The 24,585-nt window shown below is 35.2% G+C and overlaps 1 protein-coding gene across 3 annotated transcripts in view; it reads left to right on the forward strand.

Moving 5' to 3' along the window:
* CFAP69 (cilia and flagella associated protein 69) overlaps positions 1–24,585 on the forward strand; it is a 59,196-nt gene that overhangs the window by 2,245 nt on the left and 32,366 nt on the right. For all 3 annotated transcript variants that reach the window (XM_043463414.1, XM_043463416.1, XM_043463415.1), the window contains exons 2-9: positions 7,378–7,437; positions 8,872–8,937; positions 11,482–11,591; positions 14,414–14,490; positions 17,190–17,288; positions 20,264–20,413; positions 20,513–20,690; positions 22,357–22,480. In XM_043463414.1, the coding sequence (XP_043319349.1) occupies positions 7,378–7,437; positions 8,872–8,937; positions 11,482–11,591; positions 14,414–14,490; positions 17,190–17,288; positions 20,264–20,413; positions 20,513–20,690; positions 22,357–22,480 (864 nt within the window). The remainder of the gene's footprint in view (positions 1–7,377; positions 7,438–8,871; positions 8,938–11,481; positions 11,592–14,413; positions 14,491–17,189; positions 17,289–20,263; positions 20,414–20,512; positions 20,691–22,356; positions 22,481–24,585) is intronic.

Here is a 24,585-nt window from a genome sequence, read left to right on the forward strand (position 1 = left end):
GTTCACCTATTGTCTAGTTTCCATTTATTTTAACATTGTTTCTTTCATTATAAAGAATCAGAAGTCCTTTGGAACAACTGATTATTCAAGATTTAACATGCATTTGGAGCACTTGGGGAACTTATTAAACTATTTTTTTCTGGTTCTGTAGGTCTCGGGTGGAGCCCTGGATTCTACTTTTCTAACAAGTTTTCAGGTGGTGCCTGAAAACTTGTACTGGTTGAAGGATCCCATTTCCCACTCAGCAGTACTTTGAGTATCATAGCTGAAGTATGGTATGAACAGTGTGACAGTTTCAGAACAGTCAACTCCTGGAAAGCAACAGGAGATGATTTCATGTGGATTGGATTATAAATCAAAGTAAACAGTAACAACAACAAAAATTCCAATCCTACCCCTGCCAGGTCAGAAGATGTGGTACCAAATGGGGCTTTAAAATAACTACTTGCTCTTCTTTCCTGCCACCAGCGTCCCTCAGTCAATCCTGGATTAATGTCAGATCCTTTGGGTCGCACCTCTTTCTCTCTTCCCTTCTGTTCTCCATAAACACCACTTTATCATCCTTCTTCCTCCCTCTGAGTCCCACCTGTTCTTTCTTTCAGGCTTCCACAGTAGCTCCTTATTGCTTCCCTCATCTAATATCATGACACTGACCAGATCACTCAACTCTCTAGGCCTGTTCCCATTTTTATAAAGTGAGCCTGTACTAGATGAGTGTTCCCCAAACTTGGGTGACCATCACAGTCATCTGAGGAGCTTTTTTAAAAATGTACAGAGCTGGGTACTGTAGAGTTTCTCAATCATAATCCCCAGTGTGGAGCCTGGGACTCTTAAAAAACCTCCCTCAAATGATTTTAGCCTCGAAACCTCTGAACTCGATGTATGTAAGATCTTTGCCATCCTATGCGTCAGGTCTTCTGTCTGCAAGGTTTCCTAATGCACAGCCTGTACTTTATCTCTGCAATGCCGTCTGCCCAGTGCCACCTCTGTGAGGGCAGAAACCTTCTCTGTTGTTTTTTCTGTAGTGTCCCCTGTTATCCCCCAGTAGCAACCAGCACAACACCTGGTACACAGGAGGGGATATTAACTATATGTGAACTCAATGCCCTCCCCTGTTTTTGGAATTTAAATCTTACCCTACCTTCAGGTCCTACCTCTCCGCCATAAATTATCCCCAATAGGAAGCACTTCCCATTCATTTTCACAATTACAGACCTTCTTCTCATAAATGGGTATAGTCCCCAGCCTGAATCACACAGTTTCTTACCTAATGATCTCTTGTTTTATATTTATACTATTTCATTTGTCTTGTTTTGTCTCTCCCATTAGCGTATGGGTTCCTTAAGTGTAGGACATATATCTTAATACTTACATATCCTTCCCCACTCAACTCTAAACTCAGAGTATATATTTAAATCTTCTTAAGTAGCTTACAAAATCTGTGTTCCAGCCACACTGGCTCCCTGGCTTCTCCTCAACCATGCCAGCTATACCGGGCCTAAGGGTCTTTGCAATCGCTGTGCCCACTGCCTGGAAGTTTTCCCCTTGATATCCATGGCTTGTTACCTGACCTCCTTCATGACTGTAGTGAAATGTTACCCACTCTCCTCTCTTGCTGACAATTGCTTGAGCATCTTAGCACCGTTTACTCCCATTTCTCCAGAGCATTATCACCTTGCAGTACACTGTATAACTTACTGTCTCCCCCAAACCATATCACTTCCTTATGGAAGCAGAAATTTTGTTTTATTCAATACCATGTCTTTAGCACTTAGAACAATATCTAACACAGCAGAGGCACACAATAATATTTGTAGGTTAAATACATTATTGTAAACAGTTGACTTGAATGGGTATCATGGCTGAACTTCCTTGCCCAAATTTGTTTTCCTTCTGAGAGCCTCTGAGAACTTACACAATTTGTTGGTTGAGGTCATATCCTGCCACTATCTATAATTCTGCCATGCACTGTGTACTTAAAGTGGCCTATCCCTGTTGTGGAGTAATTGCTAGAAGTAATCTCTGGGTCAACTGAGGTGTCAGACAAAGAACTAAGGTGCAAAGAACCAGTGTTTCTGCATCAAACAGCCCTGCTAGCCCATACAGTTACTATGTGGCCTTAATAAGTTAGATCTCAGTTTCAACAACAGGGATAATGATGCTACCTTCATACTGTAGATTTGAGATATGTTAATTAAAATATAAAGTACCAGACACATAAATGGACCATAATAAATGTTAGTTCTTTCCCTATAACTAGGTATCAAATAAGCAGGATTTTCCACCTTTGAAATGTTCATTGGTAAAGTGGGAAAATAAGTTCATCTTATGACTTGAAGTAAGTGGAGGTATAATTTCCTTCAAAGCAGTTAATTAAATGAGCTTTTGATCTTAAAAGATTTTGTTAAATGTTTTTATAATTTCTCCATAAAATCTTATGATGATAATAAAGCAGTTATTTTTATATTTACATTTGTACATTCTCTTTTGCTGCTACATTCTGCTTGTGTGATCTCATTTACCTAATCTCTCCCAATTATTACTTTAAGCCTGTAATTTAGAAATCTCTGCCCCAAATTTAACTCATCTCCAGCCTCAACACAAGCCTCTTCCTCTAGTGTCCCTGTTTCAATAAATGGTGCTACCACTTATGTCATTCCTCAAGCCAGTCAGTCATCCTTAGCTTTTCCTTCTCTTTCCTGACAAATTAAATCACTCATTAGGACCTGATGATCCTGCCTCCTTGATGCTTTTCATTCCACTCATTGTTGTGTATCCTAGTGGCCACTGCTTTAGTCAATGCCTGAAGTCACAGACTAGTCTCCTACCTCCAGTCTAGATCTTTCCAGATCAGTCTGTACTCAGCAGACAGAATTATCTCTTTATTGTTACATTCCTCTGGTTAAAACCTGTGGAAATCAACAAAGATCACCCTAATGAGAATGAACACCGACTGTTTATACAGAGCTTACTGTAGAAAGAGAGTCAGCCAGCATTACTTACATTTGGCAGAGACTCCAAGGGAAGCTTCACTGTGATAAAAGGGAGGCTTCTGCTTTGCTCTTGTTGTTGACTGCATGATTGATTTGAGAAGCATACTTGGCTTTTTCTGGTTGGCTCTGAGTGGCAGATGGGGTCAAAAAATAGGGAATGTGATGATCATTGACCAAATACTGGCTTTTCTGAGCCAACAGCTGCAGAGGTTGTGGTTTGACTCCCTAGGTTGCTTGCTGCAGAGGTTGGAGGACAGAGTTCTGTTACCAAGTAAAATCTGGCCATTGCCTGTTTTAATATCCAGTCTCTCAAACCATTCAATATCTTCTGATGAGCCTTATCATAGTATATACAAGACCACCTGTAAAATGGAGTTAATAGTATCTACCTCACAGAATTCAGTTAGTAAATTAATTTAAAGAGCTTACAATTGTACCATCATTGTTATTATCACTAAGATTAGTATTCACGATTTGACCTCTGCTTACCTTATCAGCAGCATCTGTAGCTTCTATCCCTTGCACTATCCTCTCCTACCGTATGACTCACCAGTCCTCCAAATGCCATGTTTTTCTTGTCTCCAGGCCTTAACACATGCTACTCCCTTTGCTCCATCTCTCAAACCTTCAGTTGATCTCACAAATCCTATTCAATCTCACTCTGCCTTCGCTTCTTTCAGAAGCTCTCCCAGATTCCCACCCCTCCTCCCTATGCCATTCTGTCCCTCTCTGTATAGTTCTGGAATGCACCTCTCAGCATTCATGAACCATTTTGTAGCATGTTATCTATATTACCTATATCTCATCCCAGATTGACAGGTGCTTGAAGTCAGGGCAAATGTGTTCCTCACACCTACCATTTCTGAAATGTAGAAGCTACTTATAAATATTTATAAAAGGAAGAAAAGGCTAAGGGAAGGAGGGAGAAATCTTAAAAATATAACATTTGCCATGCAAATAAAAGACCGAGTAACATGAAGTGATAAGATAAATTTAAGATAATATAAGAAAAAAAATAATATAAGATAAATCCATGCCTTAATCTTTACCACTCTTCTTTCTTAAAAATGTTATACCTTGGAGAAGGAAATGGCAACCCACTCCAGTATTCTTGCCTGGAAACGTCCATGGACAGAGGAGCCTGGCGGGCTGCAGTCCATGGGGTTACATGAGCGAGCATGTGTGCACGAGGGTGGAGGGAGACGGGTTGGTAGCAATAAAGTGGCAGAACTAAAAAAAAAAAAAAAAAAAAATGTTATACCTGGTCATTTGGCAAGGGGAAATTCTGATAATAATACAGATTTTAAAAAGAAAATTCTGCGCTGACATTTTATTTCAGTATCTTTTCCAACCCACAAAACTGATATTGCAAAAAATCAGAAAATAAAAATTCACTGTACATTTTTATTTCTCTGAGAACACAGGGAGAAAAAAGGACAACTGAGGTGGTGGCAGATGGCACTGTTAAAACCCCAAATCTTAAAAGGCAAAATTCTATTTATCAAAAAAATTGTAACAGTAAATTTAATAATTTAAGCAATTTAATAGTAAGATATAACACTGTTAATGATAATCATAATACCTAGGATAAATAAGTACATAGTAAATCCTTTTTGATAATTTTTAAAGTAAAAATCATGTTGAGTAAACTCAGGGACTTATTCTGCAGACAAAGTTAGAACACTCAACTGAAAATTGTATTTGAATGACATTTCTGAAGATCAGAACATATTAGTTTGTAATTGTGAAAGGAAAGGAAATTCTAGACCTAAGAGGCAATGAAACAATGACTATGTAGAAATATGGAAATGTATGTATATAGACTTAAAAAGCAGAATAAAAGATGGTGTTAACAGTAAGTGAAATTATGTTAAGTATTTATATGTGGGGAAAAAAACAGAAAATAAAATATAAATATATAAAACAGAAAATAGTATATAAAAATAACAAGATGTATTTTGATGATAAGAATGGAGGCAACACATGAACTGTGTCTCAAAGGACCTGTGAGAATTAACCAAGGAAACGGATAGGATCGTGACAACAATGAAAACAGAGGAGAGGTGAAGGGTATTAGTGGAGTCATTGAATAATTTAGACGTGTTGCGTTCAGATTTGAGTGTTATTGTTCTGACCAGAAGGTAGAGGACAGTGTTGAAGGGTGCAAGGCTGGAGGTAGGGAGAACAAATAGCAGGAAACCTTCACAACTGAGTGAGAAATAAGAACTGAATAAATCATTAAGATGGAGTGGGCCAACTACCATAAAACTCTTAGAGGAAAACATAGGCAGAACGCTCTTTGACATACATCCCAATAAGATCTTTTTCAATCCACCACCTAAATGCTGGAGAGGGTGTGGAGAAAAGGGAACCCTCTTACACTGTTGGTGGGAATACAAACTAGTACAGCCACTATGGAAAACAGTGTGGAGATTTCTTAAAAAACTGGAAATAGAACTGCCATATGACCCAGCAATACCACTTCTGGGCATACACACTGAGGAAACCAGATCTGAAAGAGACGCGTGCACCCCAATGTTCATCGCAGCACTGTTTATAATAGCCAGGACATGGAAGCAACCTAGATGCCCATCAGCAGACGAATGGATAAGGAAGCTGTGGTACATACACACAATGGAATATTACTCAGCCGTTAAAAAGAATTCATTTGAATCAGTTCTAATGAGATGGATGAAACTGGAGCCCATTATACAGAGTGAAGTAAGCCAGAAAGATAAAGAACATTACAGCATACTAACACATATATATGGAATTTAGAAAGATGGTAATGATAACCCTATATGCAAAACAGAAAAAGAGACACAGAAGTACAGAACAGACTTTTGAACTCTGTGGGAGAAGGTGAGGGTGGGATGTTTCGAAAGAACAGCATGTACATTATCTATAGTGAAACAGATCACCAGCCCAGGTGGGATGCATGAGACAAGTGCTCGGGCCTCGTACACTGGGAAGACCCAGAGGGAGCGGGTAGAGAGGGAGGTGGGAGTGGGGATCGGGATGGGGAATACATGTAAATCCATGGCTGATTCATGTCAATGTATGACAAAACCCACTGAAATGTTGTGAAGTAACTAGCCTCCAACTAGTAAAAAAAAAAAGTGATTAAAAAAAAAAAGAAAATAAAAATAAACAAATGGGACCTAATTAAAATCTTCTGCACAGCAAAAGAAGCCGTAAACAAAACAAAAAGACAACCCTTAGAATGGGAGAAAATACTTGCAAACAAAGCAACTGAGAAGGAATTTATCTCCAAAATATACAAACAGCTCATGCAGCTCAATATCAATAAACAACCCAATCAAAAAATGGGTGGAAGATCTAAATAGACATTTCCCAAAGATGACCAAAAAAAAAAAAAAAAAAAAACACATGCAAAGATGCTCAACATCAGTAATTATTAGAGAAATGCAAATCAAAAACTACAATGAGGTATCATCTCACACCAGTTAGAATGGCCATCATCAAAAAATCGATAAACAATAAATGCTGGAGAAAAGAGAACCCTCTTATTCTATTGGTGGGTATGTCAATTGGTACAGCCACTATGGAGAACAGTATGGAGGTTCCCTAAAAAACTAAAATAGAGCTACCATATGAGCCAGAAATCCCACTCCCAGGCATATATCCCGAGAAACCCATAATTTGAAAGGATGCAGCACCCCGATGTTTATGGCAGCACTGTTTACAACAGTTAGGACACGGAAGCAACCTAAATGTCCATTGACAGATGAATGGATAAAGAAAATGTGGTACATATATACAATGGAATATTACTCAGCCATAAAAGGAACAAAACAATGCCATCATTGTAAAGCAACTCTATTCCAATAAAAAAATTTTTTTAAATGATGGAGTGGGCTCAATAAATCTATAATATGTAAACTCTGTAGAACTTGGCAGTTCCTGTTTTCTGATATGGGTGATGTAAGACTGCTGGGAGAAAGGATACCTAGTCCAGGAAGGTGCTGTCCTACCTGTAGTTTAGAAGCTAGTCTTAGGTGTATCTGCATAGGCAAACTCAGTGTATACGATATGTATGCATGAGATATATAGTATGTATGAAATCATTTTATTTCTCAAGACATGGAAGTGCTATTATTCCAGATGCTTTCTTGGGCCTTTTGGAACTATTGAAATTTAAAGACTGTAAGATAATACCAAAATTAAGAGGTTTTTTTTTTTTTTTTAAACTCCAGAATTTATTTACTCCTATAAGTCTCAGGTGCTTTTCATTCTCCCCTCACTCTGTTTTTGTCATAAGGTATTTTTAAGTTGCTAAGAGATAATACCATATAAAAATAATGTGTTTGATGTGATTTCTTGATTCTCATGATATAGAATACTGTGAATTGTGTGTTTTTAGGGTGCCTTCAAGTCTATGGACCTAAATCGTGTCATCAAACTCTTCGAAGAGACTGGTAAAGTAAGCTTTTGGAGAAAATTTCTCCATTTCACTTAGAAACTGTGATTTCCCTGAAAGGTAATATGTATTCCCCTAAATATAAGTCCCATTCCTCCTTTTGTTGACAACACTTCAAACAGTATATGTCTTCTGTTGAAGAACTGTTTAAATTTAGTATGAATATATTTAACCTGGTAGGTACATATATACAAATATAATATATACATATATTATATGGGTGAATATAAACAGAAATCATAAGAGTAGATTTGACTCATCTAGCCTTTGTTCATGCTTATTACCAAGTAGGATCTGGGTGCAAAGGTAGAAAACATGTATCATGATATAAAAATTTTCTGATATGAAATTAGGATATGTGCATACTCATACACAGTCATAAGTCATTTATTTTGAGAGAACTCTCATACAGAATGTAATGGAAATAAAGATACAAGACTGAGAACTGAGAGTTTAGGCTTTGGCAGAAAGGATAATAAATGCATATGCGTACATGTTTATAGGACACTCTGCTGATGTTACTCAAGAATTGACTGAATGCCTAAAAAGTCAGTATACACTAGAAAATTACTACAGGATGAAGATTGCATGCTTTCAGTTTGTGGGAAGTGGGCTGACCATGGTTTCAAAACAATGTCCTGTGATTAACAGGTGCAAAAATTTAGTCATTGTCTTAACATTTTTTAGTCTCTACACTTTTACATAGAAGAAAAAACAATAAAAATAATGCCTTTATAAGAACAGTTTCTTTTGTTGGCTCTGATTTTTGTGATAGTTATTTTTAATTGTTAATATATCTACAGTTTTTTAAAAAAGGAAACCCAACTACATAGAGCTCCTAATAGTTTGTTAATTAAGGGTAGCCAAAATATGTGTGTGTGTGTATGTGTATGTTTTGTTTAAATTGACTGAGATGTTTAGTTTGAGCCATTACATTATGCATATTTTAAGTTAAAAATACAATTTCTGGAGTCAGATGGTCAAATCTGACTTCATACATCATACATCATACATATTAGCTATATGATTTGGGATAATTAGTGTTTCAGCTGAGTTTCCTGTTCCGAAAAAGAAGGGTAATAAAAATACCCTCCTAGTTAAGGTTATTTTGAAGATTAATGAAATGATATCTATATATATTGCCTAAATAGTATTTGGCATAGAAAAATGCTCAACATACTTCAAGTATTATTAATATTTCCAAAAACAGTTACTGCTTTTATATTAATCTAATTTTGATTTGCAATTTCCTATTTGAATATAAATTAGTTTATTTTTACCTTCACTATTTTAGGAAACATTTTATAATGCTTACATTATAATATAGTAATTTAAGAATTACTTGATAATGTGTCTACTTTCTTCTTACATTAAGTGAAAATTTAAAAAATCTCAACAGAATAACACAAAAGAACTAAAATAGATAATTTGTTTTAGGATGATTTGGAAGAAAGACAACTTAAATCTGTCAAGAAATTGGTGCAGTGTTATCAAAATGGATTTGTATCCTTTACTTATATGTGTATGTTTGTTTCCTTTATCCTAAAATGGAAGGCTTTTTATTAGGAAACATGTTAGTTTCCCATTGCTGCTATAACAAATTACCACAGACTCAGTGCCTTAAAACCACATGAATTTTTTGTTTGATAGTCTGGAAGTCTCACTGGGCTCAAGGAGAGGTCTTGGCAGGGCTGGCTCCTTCTGAAGGCTCTAGGGGAGACGCCAGTCCTTGCCTCTGCCAGCTTCTAGAGGCAGCCAGCATTCCTTGGCTTCCTGGGCCCTTCCCAAGAGGTAGCGAGGGAGCACCCCCTCACCTCTACTCCTGTCATCACTTCTCCTCTGACCCTCTCCTGCCTGTTCTTTCCTGATAAGGACCCTGCAGTTGTATTTGGCCTACCTGGATAATCGTGGATAACTTTTCCATCTCAAGGCTTTTAATCACATCAGAAAATTCCCTTTGCCATATAGTAAGAAAGGTAACATTTGCAAGTTCTAGGGGTTAGGATGTAGATATCATTGCTGCTGCTGCTGCTGCTAAGTCGCTTCAGTCATGTACCACTCTGTGCGACACCATAGACGGCAGCCCACGAGGCTCCCCATCCCTGGGATTCTCCAGGCAAGAACACTGGAGTGGGTTGCCATTTCCTTCTCCAATGCATGAAAGTGAAAAGTGAAAATGAAGTCGCTCAGTCGTGTCTGACTCTTTGCGACCCCATGAACTGCAGCTTACCAGGCTCCTCGTCCATGGGATTTTCCAGGCAAGAGTACTGGAGTGGGTTGCCATTGCCTTCTCCCGAGATATCATTGAACAGGCCATTATTCTGTTTACCAAAGAAAATATCTAACATTTTATGTCTTTTACAAAATTATGTTTTTACCAGAGAATATAAAGTGGAAGAAGCAGTATAATGCAATATTAACTGTATAGTGTCAGTTTCTATAGACACAGAGAGACAGTGGATATAGTTAGGAGGGCCAAGTAAAAGTCTTGTTTCCACCAATTTACTTGAGTATTTGCACTGTTGATAAACTTTTAAATTTTTTCACCCTTATGAAATAGGGATAATAGCTCCTCATGAGGTCATAAGGAAGACTAGATAACACACCAGCATTGCTTGATAATCGTCAAAACATTCTGTAAATGTGTTATTCCCAATGAATATACCACCATGATTAGAATATGTAGAGACCAGTGTGTTTCAAAACTATGTGTGATTAAGAACCAGTTTGCTGCCGGGGGTTGTTTTCTTTTTTAACCTTTGCATATACATGCTATTGTAAAATGCAATAGAATTGTCACAGGAAACTCACTCTCTGTAGTTATTTTTCCATAGACCGGTAACATACAGTTCCAGAACTAGCATGTCCCAAACCACAGTTACAGTAGTATTGATCTAAATAAACTTTTAACAGTTGTCCAACCAGGTTTAAAGAAGATACCAGTCTCTAATTTATCTTGTTTAATATTTCAAAACATCTTAAGCCTACCATTTAGGGAAATGTGCCTTATAATTTTATCTGACTCTTTTCTCACCTTATTTTAGCCTTGTTTTATAGGGATTTGTTTGGTCAGTCAGTTACTGAGGGCTTATGGATATCAAGCATTGTTTACTGGTAGCCAAGAAAGTCTACTAGCAAGTGATTTTTCCTGTCTTAACCTGATAACTCAACACCTCCATTGTTTTTTCTTCTTCAGGCCAGAGAGTTGGTGGCAAATGGCTCTGTTTCTGAATGTCTTTAGTAGTCTGACTTTAGACATTATAAAACATAAAGCAAAGATAGGTTAGAGATGTATGTTAGTCATTTCCCTAGGAAGTTAATAGAAGTTTGTATTTCTAATACATCCAGCTCACCTGTCTTTTTCAGAGAAGCTCCTAGAAAGAGACTAGAAGTGATCAGATTCAGTTAAGAAGTGCAAGTCACAGTTACCATGTCCCCTTAACTATTAAAAAAAAAGTGAAATTTGTTTATGTATCAATTGGGTTTTTTAAATAGATAAAATAAAAGTTGCTTTTACCTGAAGATTTAGAGAGGGTACATTTTGCTTTCATAAACTAGTCTTAAATAAAATTTCAACCAATATAAACCTTATAAACAAGAAAAGGCAACTGAGTAATGTTAATAAAATAATGCAGGAAAGTAAGGTAGGTTTGGGTTGCTTATTCCTGAGCAATGTATGTTTTGTATTTGGGTGGAGATGAAGGAGATAATTGAGCCATTAAGTTATTTTTTTTCCAAGTGTTATTACTCATTGCCAATAGTTATTGCTCAACTGAGTATGTGATACAGTAGTTGGTAATCAGATTCTAAAGATGTGGTGAGAAACGAAAAAATATTTTGAATAAGAGGTTACTAAGACAAAAATTAAATAATATTCCTTAAAAAAATGGTTCTGTTTTTCTCTACACTTCAAAATTAGTGTAATTAAAATAGGGTCAACCATATTTAACAGAATAGATGAAGTTCTATAGACTTTCTTGATAGAAATACCATAAAGAATATGTTAATAAAAATCTTAATTTTATTTCTTAACTAAAAATATTAAAGCCCCTAAGGGATTTAGCACAGATATTTAAAATTCTGAATCTATGCGCAGAAAAAATTAAAACACAGCCCCATTTTATAGAACCTGCATATAATATCATAAAATTATGTGGGTAAGTTTTTAAACTTTATTTTACATTAGCATGCATGCAGTATTTTATGTTTTATCTTACAAAGATATTATGCATTATGGTGTAGCAAAGCAATATAGAACTCGGGAAGCTTCACTTGATCACTTGATTCCAGCAGCTGATATCTCAAAGGTAGTCCACTTTACTATAGTCTGAGATTGCTGGCCACAAGAACTTAAACTGTAAGTATAATAAAATGTTTTCTCATAATAAGTTACCTCAAGTGAATTAAAAATGTGAAATGTAAATAAGAAGTTATAGTATTTTTAGAGAATCCTTGAGAAAATTTATGGGTAATAGAAATTTCTGTCTAGTTTTTTTTCTATCTCTTTAAAAAATTTGACTGTCAAAGATATGAGAGTCAAAATGTTTTATTTGATCTTCCAAATTTGAATAAAGAATGATTTATCACCAAATTATTTTGGGGATTTTTTTTAAAATGTAAATTAGAGATCAGAATTATCAAATTTATATATTCCATCCTCTGTACTATTGTTTCAACAACCATTTGGGGGAACAGCCATATAGTTGTTAATCAAGATGTATATTAAAATACTTATTCCCAGTTTTCAATATAATCGGTAGAGGAAATTTCTTTAAAAAGAGATAAACTTTTTGACAATTGAACCTTCTAAACTTTTCTACCAATTTTAACTTTAAAAAGTGAGTTTCTTTACACGTATTCCCCATCCTGATTCTTATCAATGTATGACAAAACCCACTGAAATGTTGTGAAGTAATTAGCCTCCAACTAATAAAAAAATTAAAAAAAAAATTAAAAAAAAAAAGTGAGTTTCTTTTAATTATAAATATTAGTATTTATACATAGTATATCTCTCACTTTTAGATTTAGTAACAGTAATATTTGCAATTTTGTTACTAAGTTCATTTAAGTGTCTTGATATCTGAACAAATGATTGAAAATAATTTATTGAATGTCCTTACCATGCCTTTTTAATGGAGTCCATGGAAAATAAAGAAATAAATTATTGCTCTGGTGCTCTCAAGGAACTGTAATACACTAATTGGAAATTATTTTTATATTGATGTGAGATAATATTATGTAAAATAGTTCCAGATTTTGAGGCCATGCAATGTTAGAATACCGTGTTCACAAGCATTACTTACAATATCAGTGTTCCTAGAGCACTCCACCAATAATTAGTTCTCTAGGAAAGCTGTGACTGGATGTTTCATTGCATAATATGAGAAATCTTTAGAAATGCACTCTTCACTTACTTCATAGTTCATAATTGTCCACATTATTTATTTTTTAAAAATTTCCTAATTTCTCATTTTATCGTGCATTTTTCCATACCATACCCTCACTTGATTCCCTTTTCAGGTCATTTTGGGGATATAAAAACACTGAAAATTTAAAAAGTAAAATCAAGCCCTTCTGTTTTGGCCTCTAAGTAATTCATTTTTCTCAGTGCATCAGAAGCATAATGCTTACTTTTTTTCATAACCTTTTTGGTGGGAATCTCTTCTGATGCTTTATCCTTTAGGTTATTTTCTTTGGTAATAAAAGGAAAAAAATATGACAAGAAGAATTCATTTTAGAGTTTTTCACTTTAGAGACTCAACAATGAGCTGGGTGACAAGTAATAAATTACTTCAAATGAAAAATTCTAGAAATGAAACCTAGAAATACTAGAAAGGAACCTTGATGACATTTACAAAATTTTCCTTTTCATAGCTTGACCCTGAAATATCTTTTAATTCTAATTGGCCTATATAAATATATACCTATATGTGATAGTTCCCAGTGCTGTTTTTCAACCCCTTGGTTAATTTTTCTTGAAAAACATGATTTAAAAGTACTATATGAAAAAAAAAAAGTACTATATGTAAGATATATTAAATATCTTTAAATAGCATATAAAGTTCAAATTTTGAACTCCTGAAGTACTGAAATAGTTGATATTTTTTATTTAGGAAGTTACTTTTATCTCTCCTCTGACAGACTAATGACGTAGGTTCAAGTGCCCTATCTTTTCTGATTTGTGAATAAATAAATTATTTTCAAATAACTTTGGTTATATTAGTTGTGAAATATGATTCTAATGTAATTAATATTTGTTAAATTGAATTCTTTAGTGTCTCAAAAAGTATATTTGTTATTTTGTGGATGGTAACTAATCCAATTAATAAGGAAAAAGTCACTAACCCTTAAGAACAAATAGACCATTGATATACTAACTGGAGTTTAAAAATTTCAGGGAAAAAACCCCTAAACAGCCTTTAAGCTATAGGTAAAACTAGACCTGTGATTTGTATCAGCTTTTCTAGTGTATTCCTAATTTTGATAGAAGTACGGGTATAATATTATCTTACCCTCAGAGAGGAAAGAGGATTCTTAAGTTTTGTATTTATGTAGAATTGCAAGATGGCTTTTGTAACTCTTGCCTTTTATGTCCATCTCTCTTCATTCTTATAAACTGATTTTATTTTGTTTTATTTTATTTTGGTCAGCTGGTTAGAAAAACAAAAATTTTTTTGGTAGTTAATTCTCCAGGACTAAAGAAACAGGATATTTATCCTCATTTTTTTTTAATATATATTTATTTATTTATTTGACTGCATGAGGTCTTAGTTACAGCACATGGGATCTTGTTCCCTGACCAGGGTTTGAACCCAGGCCCCCTGCATTGGAAGCACAGAGTCTTAGCCACTGAACCACCAGGGAAGTCCCTATCCTCATTTTAATCTTTAGAAGAGAAATTTTCCTCTTATTTTGCAAATGATTCTTCAGTGAAGGACTTCATTAAACATAATTCATATATTCTTCATTCTTATTGAAGCTTGCCATTTTTGAAAAAGAAAGCATCAGATGAAATAACATATGCTGAAGATACTGCTAATTCAGTTGGACTTTTGGGTGAGTTAAGATGATTGGACCACTGACAAGAAGGAAATCTCTCTCTCACTGAGTTTCACTAAGAATACTCCTCTTTTCTTGTTTTCTGGTTGGAGATTAATCATACTGTGCTTGGTGATATTTTTTGTGTTATCTTCCACTTGCGTGTTTCATGATACCATCAGGATTTTTTGTTCCTTAATTATAAGGACTGGCAGATATTTCTTTGTGCTTATATGTCTTGATGTTATGTATTTAGTTTGTTGAAATGTTTAACATTTTTTTTAAAAATCAGAAGTACGTGTTCCTCTCAGTAATCACAGAAATGTTTTCATCTTTGAACTCTAATAACTGCTTGAATCTAATTGATTGCTGGAATTGACTGAGGGCCCAATTATTCATTACATAATTTAAAATCATAAAATGCTGGAATATTGGGAACTTTAATATAATATACATAAAGATGCCTGTATTTTGTATACAAAAATATAAAAAAAATTACAGGCAGGTTTTATATTTGGGCTTATTGCTCAATTTTCTAGAGAAAGAAAATAATATCTTAGAAATGAGATCAAACACTGTGGCTCCTTGAATCAGCCCCTGAGTCATGACATCATGTTCCCAAAACAAATCCTAAATTAAATTTATGCTTATTAATTTAGTTTTTGTTTGTATAGTAGAAGTAAAACAAATACAAATTAAAAATAAGTATTTACTGTATATTTATGTTCCTAGCATTATATTCCATATTGAAAGATGACAGAAACTAGTAAAGTACTAGTATCATTTAAAATTTTTAACATAGACACTAACACTTTTATGTCTAAATAAAGTTTCATAGTCTTCATCTGTAGATACTTTGGGAGAAATTATTGTGGCCTACAGTGGGTGAGGAAGGAAATTAGAATAAACATGCGGAGTTAGATAAGATGACCTTAAGGAACAGGCAGGTTGGAAACTAATGGGAAACTTTAATTCTGTGAATCTCTATCATCAATAGAAATTTACAGTGAGAAGCCAACCTGGAAATAGGATATGATAGTATTAACGGATAAAATGTGTAGATTTGGTTGATAACATTTAAAAAAATCTCTGTTGCCCTTATTACTTTTAAATATGCATTTGTATAGTAAATACATAGCCCTTTCTTACTGTGTCAGTTTGCTGTTGAATGCCTGCTCACAGAGCATGTTATTGCCTCATTTGAGGGTAATATGAACTCTTAGCTAAAATATGAACTCCTTTCACTGATTACTTATGATAAGAACTGCCATTCTGTCCTTTATTAATTGCTGGAAACATGAGTTGAAACTAAAATAATTGTAGTACAAAATTTTGAAAAAAGGATATTCATTTTTACTAATAATTTCCAGTTTCTACTATGTGCTATTTATAAAAGTGAATAATATTACTTTTTCTCCTGAATAATAGATATTTTTCCACTTAACAGCAGGATTCTGGAAACATAAAGGAAAAAGTTGGTACTCTGCCCTGAGATTGTAAAACAGGAAACCGTGAAAGATGATCTGAATTTACGGGAACTAAAATGATAGTAAAACAGACAAGAAACCTTAGCATTTCCCGTAAACTTGGTTTGGCTAGTTTTGTTGGAAAAGTTTATTTGTTCCTGTTGCCTAATTTGTTTCAAAACATAGTGAGTTTTTAACCACAAAGGAGAGTCCAGAAAAATTAAGAGAATAATCTCAAGCCTGTCTTTTTTTTTTCCCCCAGTGTTAGTTTTTGCAGATAGATTCTCCTAAATCTAGGCTGTTTCCTTCATGCTCCCTCCTCCCGTCCACTTGCTTACCCACTCACTGACTACACTCAGAGATAAACATTATGCAAGAACTAATGCAAAACACAGATCTTCAAGGGGCATCTAATTATCTCTTTCCCTCAGAGAATCCAAGCAGATCTTCTTCCGTCCTGAAGCTGATACTCCTGACTGCAGTTGTTCTCAGGTGCCCAGAAGGCATGGATCATTTTCAGAATCCCACTGATCATTCTCAGATTCTCTTAGGAATCATACTTAGAGGACTTCACCAGAGCAAATGCAATCCAGTTTGAAGTATAGGCTGAAGCCAATTCAAAAGTTGTTTAGATATGACTGAAAAGGAATCTTCCCTATTCTCCATCCCCGCCACAATAACTTGAACATAAAATTATTACCAGCAGGACAAAGACTGCCTAGAAACACTATCTTCCAGTCTGTCAATAAACTGAGGGGGCAGAACTCAGCTGGAACTTTTCTAAGCAAATGATACATTATTAGAGGCAATAGATTACTGACTCTCTAGCTAGGGAGGAAAACTCTCAGCCCTTTTCTCAGGCTAACTCATTTAATTCTCACAGCAATCTTTAAAGTAGTAACTATTTCTATACCAATTTATGGGATGAGAAAACTGAGACACAAGTTTATACAGGTAGTGGTCAAGTGGTCAAGCAGGATTTAATCTTAGGCAATCTTGTTCTAACTGCTAATTACCATTCTTTTCTTCTTGGAAAGGAAAGGCTGAGTTGATTGTTGGCCAAGTGGTACAAGGATAGATAGAGTGTTTTGTGTGTATGTTTGTATGTGTGTATGTATTTAAAATTACATGATCCAGTTTGAATCTCTGATGATGATATTTTAATAATCATGTTACTAATACTTTATCCTTAAAACTGTAAATAAACATATGTCATTGTTATTAAATAGCATTCATTCATCTTTCTGACAGGTGACTTAATGAAAATACCAAATTCTGAATTGAGGATTCAAATTTGTAAGTGTATTATTGACTTTTATCATGCAGAACCACCAAAAAAGCATATTACAGGTAAAGTTTTCAATGCTGTTTCAGTAATAACTTACATCTTTATAAAACAGAGCATTCTCATTTCTCTTTGAACTTGTAAAGACAGAGTGGGGATCATAAATGCAACACAACAAAAACAGGCTGTTTTGGCAGTCTCAAGCTCTTCAGTCATTTTAAACAAAAAAGTTATATAACTTGTCTCAACTTTAGATATTTATTCTGATGCTAAATATTTATAACAGAATTTTTAAGGTTAAACCCAAACTAGTTTAATTATAATTATTACTATTAATGTCATTTAATACTGTTGATAATATTATTATTCTCTAACATTTATAATGTTAGATCCCTAAAGCTAGTAATATTCTCCACCACTTCTGGAAAAAGAATTCTGCATGTTACAGCTAAGGGATCTTAATATATAATGATAAAATGAGTCACACTGAAATGGGTAATATCAAGATATGGGGCACTTGCAATATGGAGGATATAATGTTACTTTAGGTTATATTTCCTACATTCATAGTTTCCATAATTTATAATCAATCTAGAAAAGGAGAGAAGATATAAAATACATTTTAAAGTTCTCTGTTCCTTAAGATAGGTGAAAATAAGACTCTGGTAGGAAAAAAAAAGATAATTTATAAATAGGGAAAATGGGAAGACAGCTGAAGTGAAGAAATGAGTAGAGAGATTAACTGTCAGATTTGAGCTATCCATGAGATAAACAGGAGGAAGTGTTTGATAGATAGTAGACCCTGAATACTAACAGAAATACAGGTTTAGAATTCACCCAAATAGAGATGAAAATTGAAACCATCTGGATGCTTGAGTTTTTCCAGGAGATAAAACACATAAATCAGAAAGGACCAAGAGTAACAGCGTGGAGAGGGCCCATACTGAGATCCAGGGGGGAAAACGATCCAAAGAAATTGGCAGTGACAGAAGGTTCAAAGTGGAGGATGAAAAGCAAAAGATTGTCATGTCTTACATGCCAGTGGATAAAATATTTGATGAAGGAAGCAGTAGTCCTAGTGTCAAATACTGTAGAGGCTTCTGTAATTGAAGAGTCAAAGTACCAATTGATGTGATATCTGGAAAACTCTAGTACATCTTTGGTGGAACTATTGCCGTAAATAGGACAGATACAAGACCAGAGAATGAGAGGATTGTGAGATAGAGGCAGTGAATGCAGACTTACACATTAAGATCAGATGGAGAAGAAAAAGAAGGAAGATGCAGAACAACTCCACTGGTAGCAAAATCAAAGAAGATTCTTGGCTTTGTTCATGATTTTTTTCCCCTATCGGCAGAGGAACAAGAAGCTAGTATTTGGAAAATGAGGGGAAGAAATTCCCAAAGCATGAGAGGATGGAATTAAGAGTACAAGCATAAGGTTAACCTAGGCAATATATACACTGTCTTTTTAAGATAGAAAAAAAGGGGGGTAAACAAATGATGTATAAGGTAAGACAGAGGAGTTAAGGTGCAGAGAAGTGAGGCGATCTTAATTTAACCAGGCTCTGAATATTGGAAACCTTAGGCAGTGCTCTCAGTAGCTGTCACGCAGTTGGCTTCAGGTGATGGCATGGCTGGATATCTGGGACCACAGCTGAAAAGTCATCAGTAGGGCAACTGTATGAGACATATCCCTGGGGACAGGAATCGGGTTCATGAGCCTTAATATTACAATATCCTTCTATATAAATGTAAACTAAATATATAAAGATACAGTAAGCATAAAGTGCAGGCATGCAACCAGGCTATTATGCAAATAAAACCATGATTTGGGAAAATGTTTTATAGAATGAGAAAAGGCTTACAATAAAATGTTTAGTGGCTACAATTGAATATAAAATTCTACATACAGTGTATTGTTAAAATTATATGATACATTAAAAATATCAGTACTGTAAGAAATATACCAGAATGTTAAGGTTGTTATCTCTGAATGATGAAATTATGCAACTTTTGGTTTCCTCTTTATACTTTTTAAACACCTAAAGTGAGTCGATAGGGCATACCATAGAGAACCCATCACAGGAAAGGACAGGGCCATGTCCAGGGCTAAAGATCAAATTCATAAAGATGAAATAACAGACATCTCAGAACCATGGCAAAGAATCTAGTTGGTCTCAAAAGTCAAGAAATCAGGGAGATAGATAGTGTATCACTATGAGAGAAAATAGCTGCATCTCAAGTGAACAGGTACCCTCTGCTGTATATTTAATCTCTCTCGAGTTGAGAGATTGTTTGGCAACCACCCGTGCAGCTGTATCAAAGGAGAGGTGGTAGTGTTTCTCATGGGAGTTATTATCACCAAGAATCATGCTTCCTTAAAATGCCATTATATTTCACTAGCATTTATCAGAATAGCATTATATTTTCATTGCCAAATTACATCACCAAGTTGCATAATTGTGGTCCCTTGAAAGCACTAAAGTCGTGCATTGACTTGAATATGAATATATTTAGTATTTGTAATCATGCCATTTTCATTTATGGAAAGGTATATCTAGACACAAGAAATAATGTTCATTTTAGCATTTAAGATATGTCTCCAAAACTGTGGTCCTATTTCAAATTCTACACTAGGGATCAGCAAACTATGGATCCAGAGCCAAAACCAGCCCTCTGTAAATAAACTTTCATTGGAACACAGCCATGCCCACTTATTTTTATACAGTTTATACCTGCTTTTGTGCTCTGGTAGCAGTGTTGAATATTTGAGAAAGAAACCTTATAGGCTACAAAACCTAAGATACTTGTTACGTGGCCTATTATGGAATAAGTTTGCCTACCCCGTGCTATACCATTTTAAAATGCCATATCAGTTCAGTTCAGTTGCTCAGCTGTGTCCGACCCTTTGCCATATACTTTTTAAAAATTTTTGTTGTCGTTGTTGCTGTTTAGTGATAAATTACTCATTCCTTTGTTTAATGTAGATGATTTCTATGTGAAATGGTTGCACATATTTATTCACTAATTGTTGTTAGGTTACCAGCAGGCTAGTTCCTCATATAAGATTAAAATGGCTGAAGTTGGAGGACTGGCAAAAACAATGGTTCAGTCGTTGGAGTTGCTTGAAAATCAACTTGTTGAGAAACTTTGGGTACTTAAAGCTCTGCAACATCTCTCAACTTCTGGTTTGTATATTATGTACATAACTGAACACTTCATTCTCAACTGTTTTTGTTTTTATCTAATAATGTCGAGTCTAAAACAATTTTAGAATTTATTTTCAGAAGTTAATTGTACTTTAATGGTGAAAGCACAAGCAGCCAGTGGAATCTGTGCTCACCTCAATGACCCAGATCCCTCTGGACAACTTTTATTTCGTTCATCTGAAATACTTTGGAACTTACTGGAAAAATCTTCAAAAGAAGAAATCATACAACAGCTTAGTAACTTGAAATGTTTGCTGTAAGTATATAGGGTTAGATAGGAATGTTTTTAGCCTTAAAATGATAGCTGGTGCATAACTAAACTCTTCGTTTAAATTTGTGTTCAATTAGGTTTTTGATTCATATGATGGCTATGTATCAGGACTTTTTTCTGTACCATGGTATAAATGTATTTGCATAATAACAAGTCTTTTCTTTCTATGTGGAAGACACTTAAAGTAGCTTGCTAACAAATGTAAATGTAAATGTGTCCTTGAGTATATATAAAGTAAAATTAGATATTTAAAAGGACTATCTCATTTGTACATTTAGTAAACCTGTTTTTGAGTATTTACTCTCTTCCAGATATTGCAGTAAGCATTAGCAATAAAATGAGTGAGACTTTAAGTTACTTAATAATTTATTTATCAAATAATTACTGTCTGCTCTGTGCCAAGTTCAGTACTAGGCTGTGGAAGTAAAACTGGAAACAGTATAGAGATGGTCTCTGCTTTCATGGCACTTGTATTATGTTAAGAGAGACAGACAAGTAAATAGGCAACTAAAAGAGAGCATACTAAATATTATGAAGGAGAATTATTGCAAGGTTCTTCATGTTCTCCAGAAGAGGGTAGATCAGTGCATTTTTCTTTGCAAGTGACAGAACCCCCAACTCAATTGATATAAACCAAATAGGACATTTATGAGCTCATGTAACTACGGAGTCAAGGATAAAACTGATTTCATGTGTAGCTGTATTCAAGACTCAGCAAATATCAGGACTTGGGCCCTCTTCATCTCTCTTCACTGTTTTCCAGTGTGTTGGCTTAAGTCTCAAGATCCATATGGTTAGCTCAAAGAAGTCTAGGATCACATCATCACAACCCCAAACCAAGCAGAAAAAAAAGCTATTCCAAAAGCTCAAAGAAAATTTTTCTGAGTTCCTGCTAACCTGGTGCTGGCCATATGCCCATTCCAGAGTGAATTACTAGTGACAGAAAGAAGGAATGCTCTAACTAGCTTCCTTTTAGTTAAAGACAGCATCACAAGACCAAAAGTGGGGAAAGAGTGACTGCCTAAATAAGACTAAGGATATTGTTATCATAAGAAGAGCAAGGAGGTCCTAGAAGATAAAGTGACAAATGCCCGTTGTACAGGAAACCTAACCCATACTTGGAGAGTTAATGAACACTTCATAACAAACTCTAATCTGGTATCTGAATGCTAAATGTGAGTTAGCAACACAAGAATTTTGCATGTAGACAGCACCCTAGACAGAGGAATAGAAGTGAAAGCAGAATTTAGCAAAATTGAAAAATTTAAAGAAATTCAACATAGAGCAGAAAATACAGGGTAGAATAGTGAAAGATGAAGCTAACAATGTTAGCAGGGATCACAGCATGGAAGGCCTGATAAGTCGTGGTAAAGAGGTAGGACTTTATCCTGAGAACAAAGGAAAAAGCCCTTAAGTAATTTTAGAAAGAAGAATGATGTAACTGAATCTTTTAGAAAAGTCACTTTGACCACCATTTATAGACTCGATTGAGAGATTCTTATTTGCTCCCTCAGTGAATTACAGGTAGATTTGGAAAGAGAAAAGATTAGAAATATTTTGAAATGAATAAAAAAGGGAGATTTTGGTGGGAAGTACTTAAGGAGTATTTCTGTAGAAATATAGCTTTAAAGATATGATTTTATTTTTTTAGGGCTTTGAAGGAAGTATTTAAAAATCTGTTTATAAGAGGCGTTAGTCATTATGATCGTCAGCTTAGAAACGACATGTTAGTGATCACAACAATTATATCTCAAAATCCTGGGGCACCAATGATTGTAAGTATAAATCAAATTGCATTTTAATTTTAATTGTGGAAGCGGTGGGTGTAGCGGGGAGGAAGGAGTCCTAAACTGTGTTGTAACATTTATGTGAAAATGAAAGTCACTCAGTTGTGTCTGACTCTTTGTGACCCCATGAACTGTCCATGAAATTCTCTAGGCCAGAATACTGGAGTGGGTAGCCTTTCCCTTTTTCAGGGGATCTTCCCAACATTTATGTGCTTTGTTGTAATACCAGGTTATAATATCATTATGGTCACCAGTATACTTGCACTCTGCCAATTCTTCTTTTTATCCCTTTGGACAGTTGAGATCTTCCTCGTGTACTATAATTTACTCACATATTTACTATTCATGATGTTTTTCATCTCTTCCTGATGATATGAGTTTCTAACTGTTATCATTTCTTTCACCCAAAGAATTTCCTTCACCATTCCTTGTGATGCAGATCTGCTGACTGCTAGCAACAAATTTTCTTAGCTTCTTGTATCTTAGACTAGCTTTAATTAACTTTAATTCTTGACATCTGTGTTCACAAAATATGGAATTGTAGATTGCAATTTTTATTCTGTTTTAGCACTTTAAAGATATCATTCCACTGTCTTCTGGCCCCCATTGTTTTCTATAAGAAGCAGTCATTATTTCAAATTGCTGTTCTATGTAAAGTATTTTTGGTTTTCAGCAGTTTTACTATAATGTGCCAAGATGTGATTTTTCTCCGTATTTACCCTGTTTGAGATTCATACATCTTCCTGAATATGTTACTGTTGTTCAGTAGCTTGGTTGTGTCTGACTTTGTGACTCCATGGACTGCAGCACACCAGGCTTCCCTGTCCTTCACCATCTCCTGGAGTTTGCCCAAACTCATGTCCATTGAGTTGGTGATGCCATCCAACCATCTTATCCTCTGTTACCCCCTGCTCCTCTTGCCTTCAATCTTTCCCAGTGTCAGGGTCTTTTCCACTGAGATGGCTCTTGGCATCAGGTGGCCAAAGTATTGGAGCTTCAGCTTCAGCATCAGTCCTTCCAATGAATATTCAGGGTTGATTTCCTTTAAATTTACTTATTAACTTTGATTTAAATTTCCTGAATATGTAAATTTAAGGAAAAACCAGTGATTCAATGGCTCAGATGCTAAAGAATCTGCCTGCCATGTAGGAGACCCAGGTTCAATCTCTGGGTTGGAAAGATCCCCTGAATAAGAGAATGGCTACCCATTCTAGTATTCTTGCTGGAGAATTCCATGAACAGAGGAGCCTGGAGGATTACAGTCTGTGGGTCTCAAAGAGTCGACACGACTGAGCAGCTAACACTTCCACTTTCACCTGGAGAATTTGGGACCACAATTCTTTAAATATTTGTCCAACCCGCTTCTCTCTCTCCTGTCCTTCTGAAACTGATTATAGTTATGTTTGATTTCTTTGATATTATCCCACAGGTTGCCTGTGATTGCCTCTGTCTTCTGGTTCTTCAAACCACTAAGATTACAGGTTTACCCTGAATTTTAGCATCTCTTTAAGGTGCAAACTGGGGCCTGGCCTCAGTTTAAAAGTCATTTTTTCATTCATTACCTATATAGCTTCCTAGTCAAGGCTGCAATATGTACGTGGACCTATGTTTCTGTGGAAGCCCTTGGTCAGCCAACAAATTCTCATTAACATCCTTGCAAACACTTGGGTGAATTCCATGAATGTGAATCAACAGATATAACATCTTCACATTTTAAAGAACATGTGGATATATCTCTGGGCTTTCTATTGTGTTCCATTGACCTATATCAGTACCATATATACCATATATACTGTATACCATATATACAGTACCATTGTGCCAGTACCATACTGTCTTGATGACTGTGGCTTTGTAGTAGAGCCTGAAGTCAGGCAGGTTGATTCCTCCAGTTCCATTCTTCTTTCTCAAGATTGCTTTGGCTATTCGAGGTTTTTTGTATTTCCATACAAATTGTGAAATTACTTGTTCTAGTTCTGTGAAGAATACCGTTGGTAGCTTGATAGGGATTGCATTGAATCTATAGATTGCTTTGGGTAGTATACTCATTTTCACAATATTGATTCTTCCAATCCATGAACACAGTATATTTC

This window comes from Cervus canadensis, chromosome 3, assembly GCF_019320065.1.
Source record: "Cervus canadensis isolate Bull #8, Minnesota chromosome 3, ASM1932006v1, whole genome shotgun sequence".
Taxonomy (NCBI): Eukaryota; Metazoa; Chordata; class Mammalia; order Artiodactyla; family Cervidae; genus Cervus; species Cervus canadensis.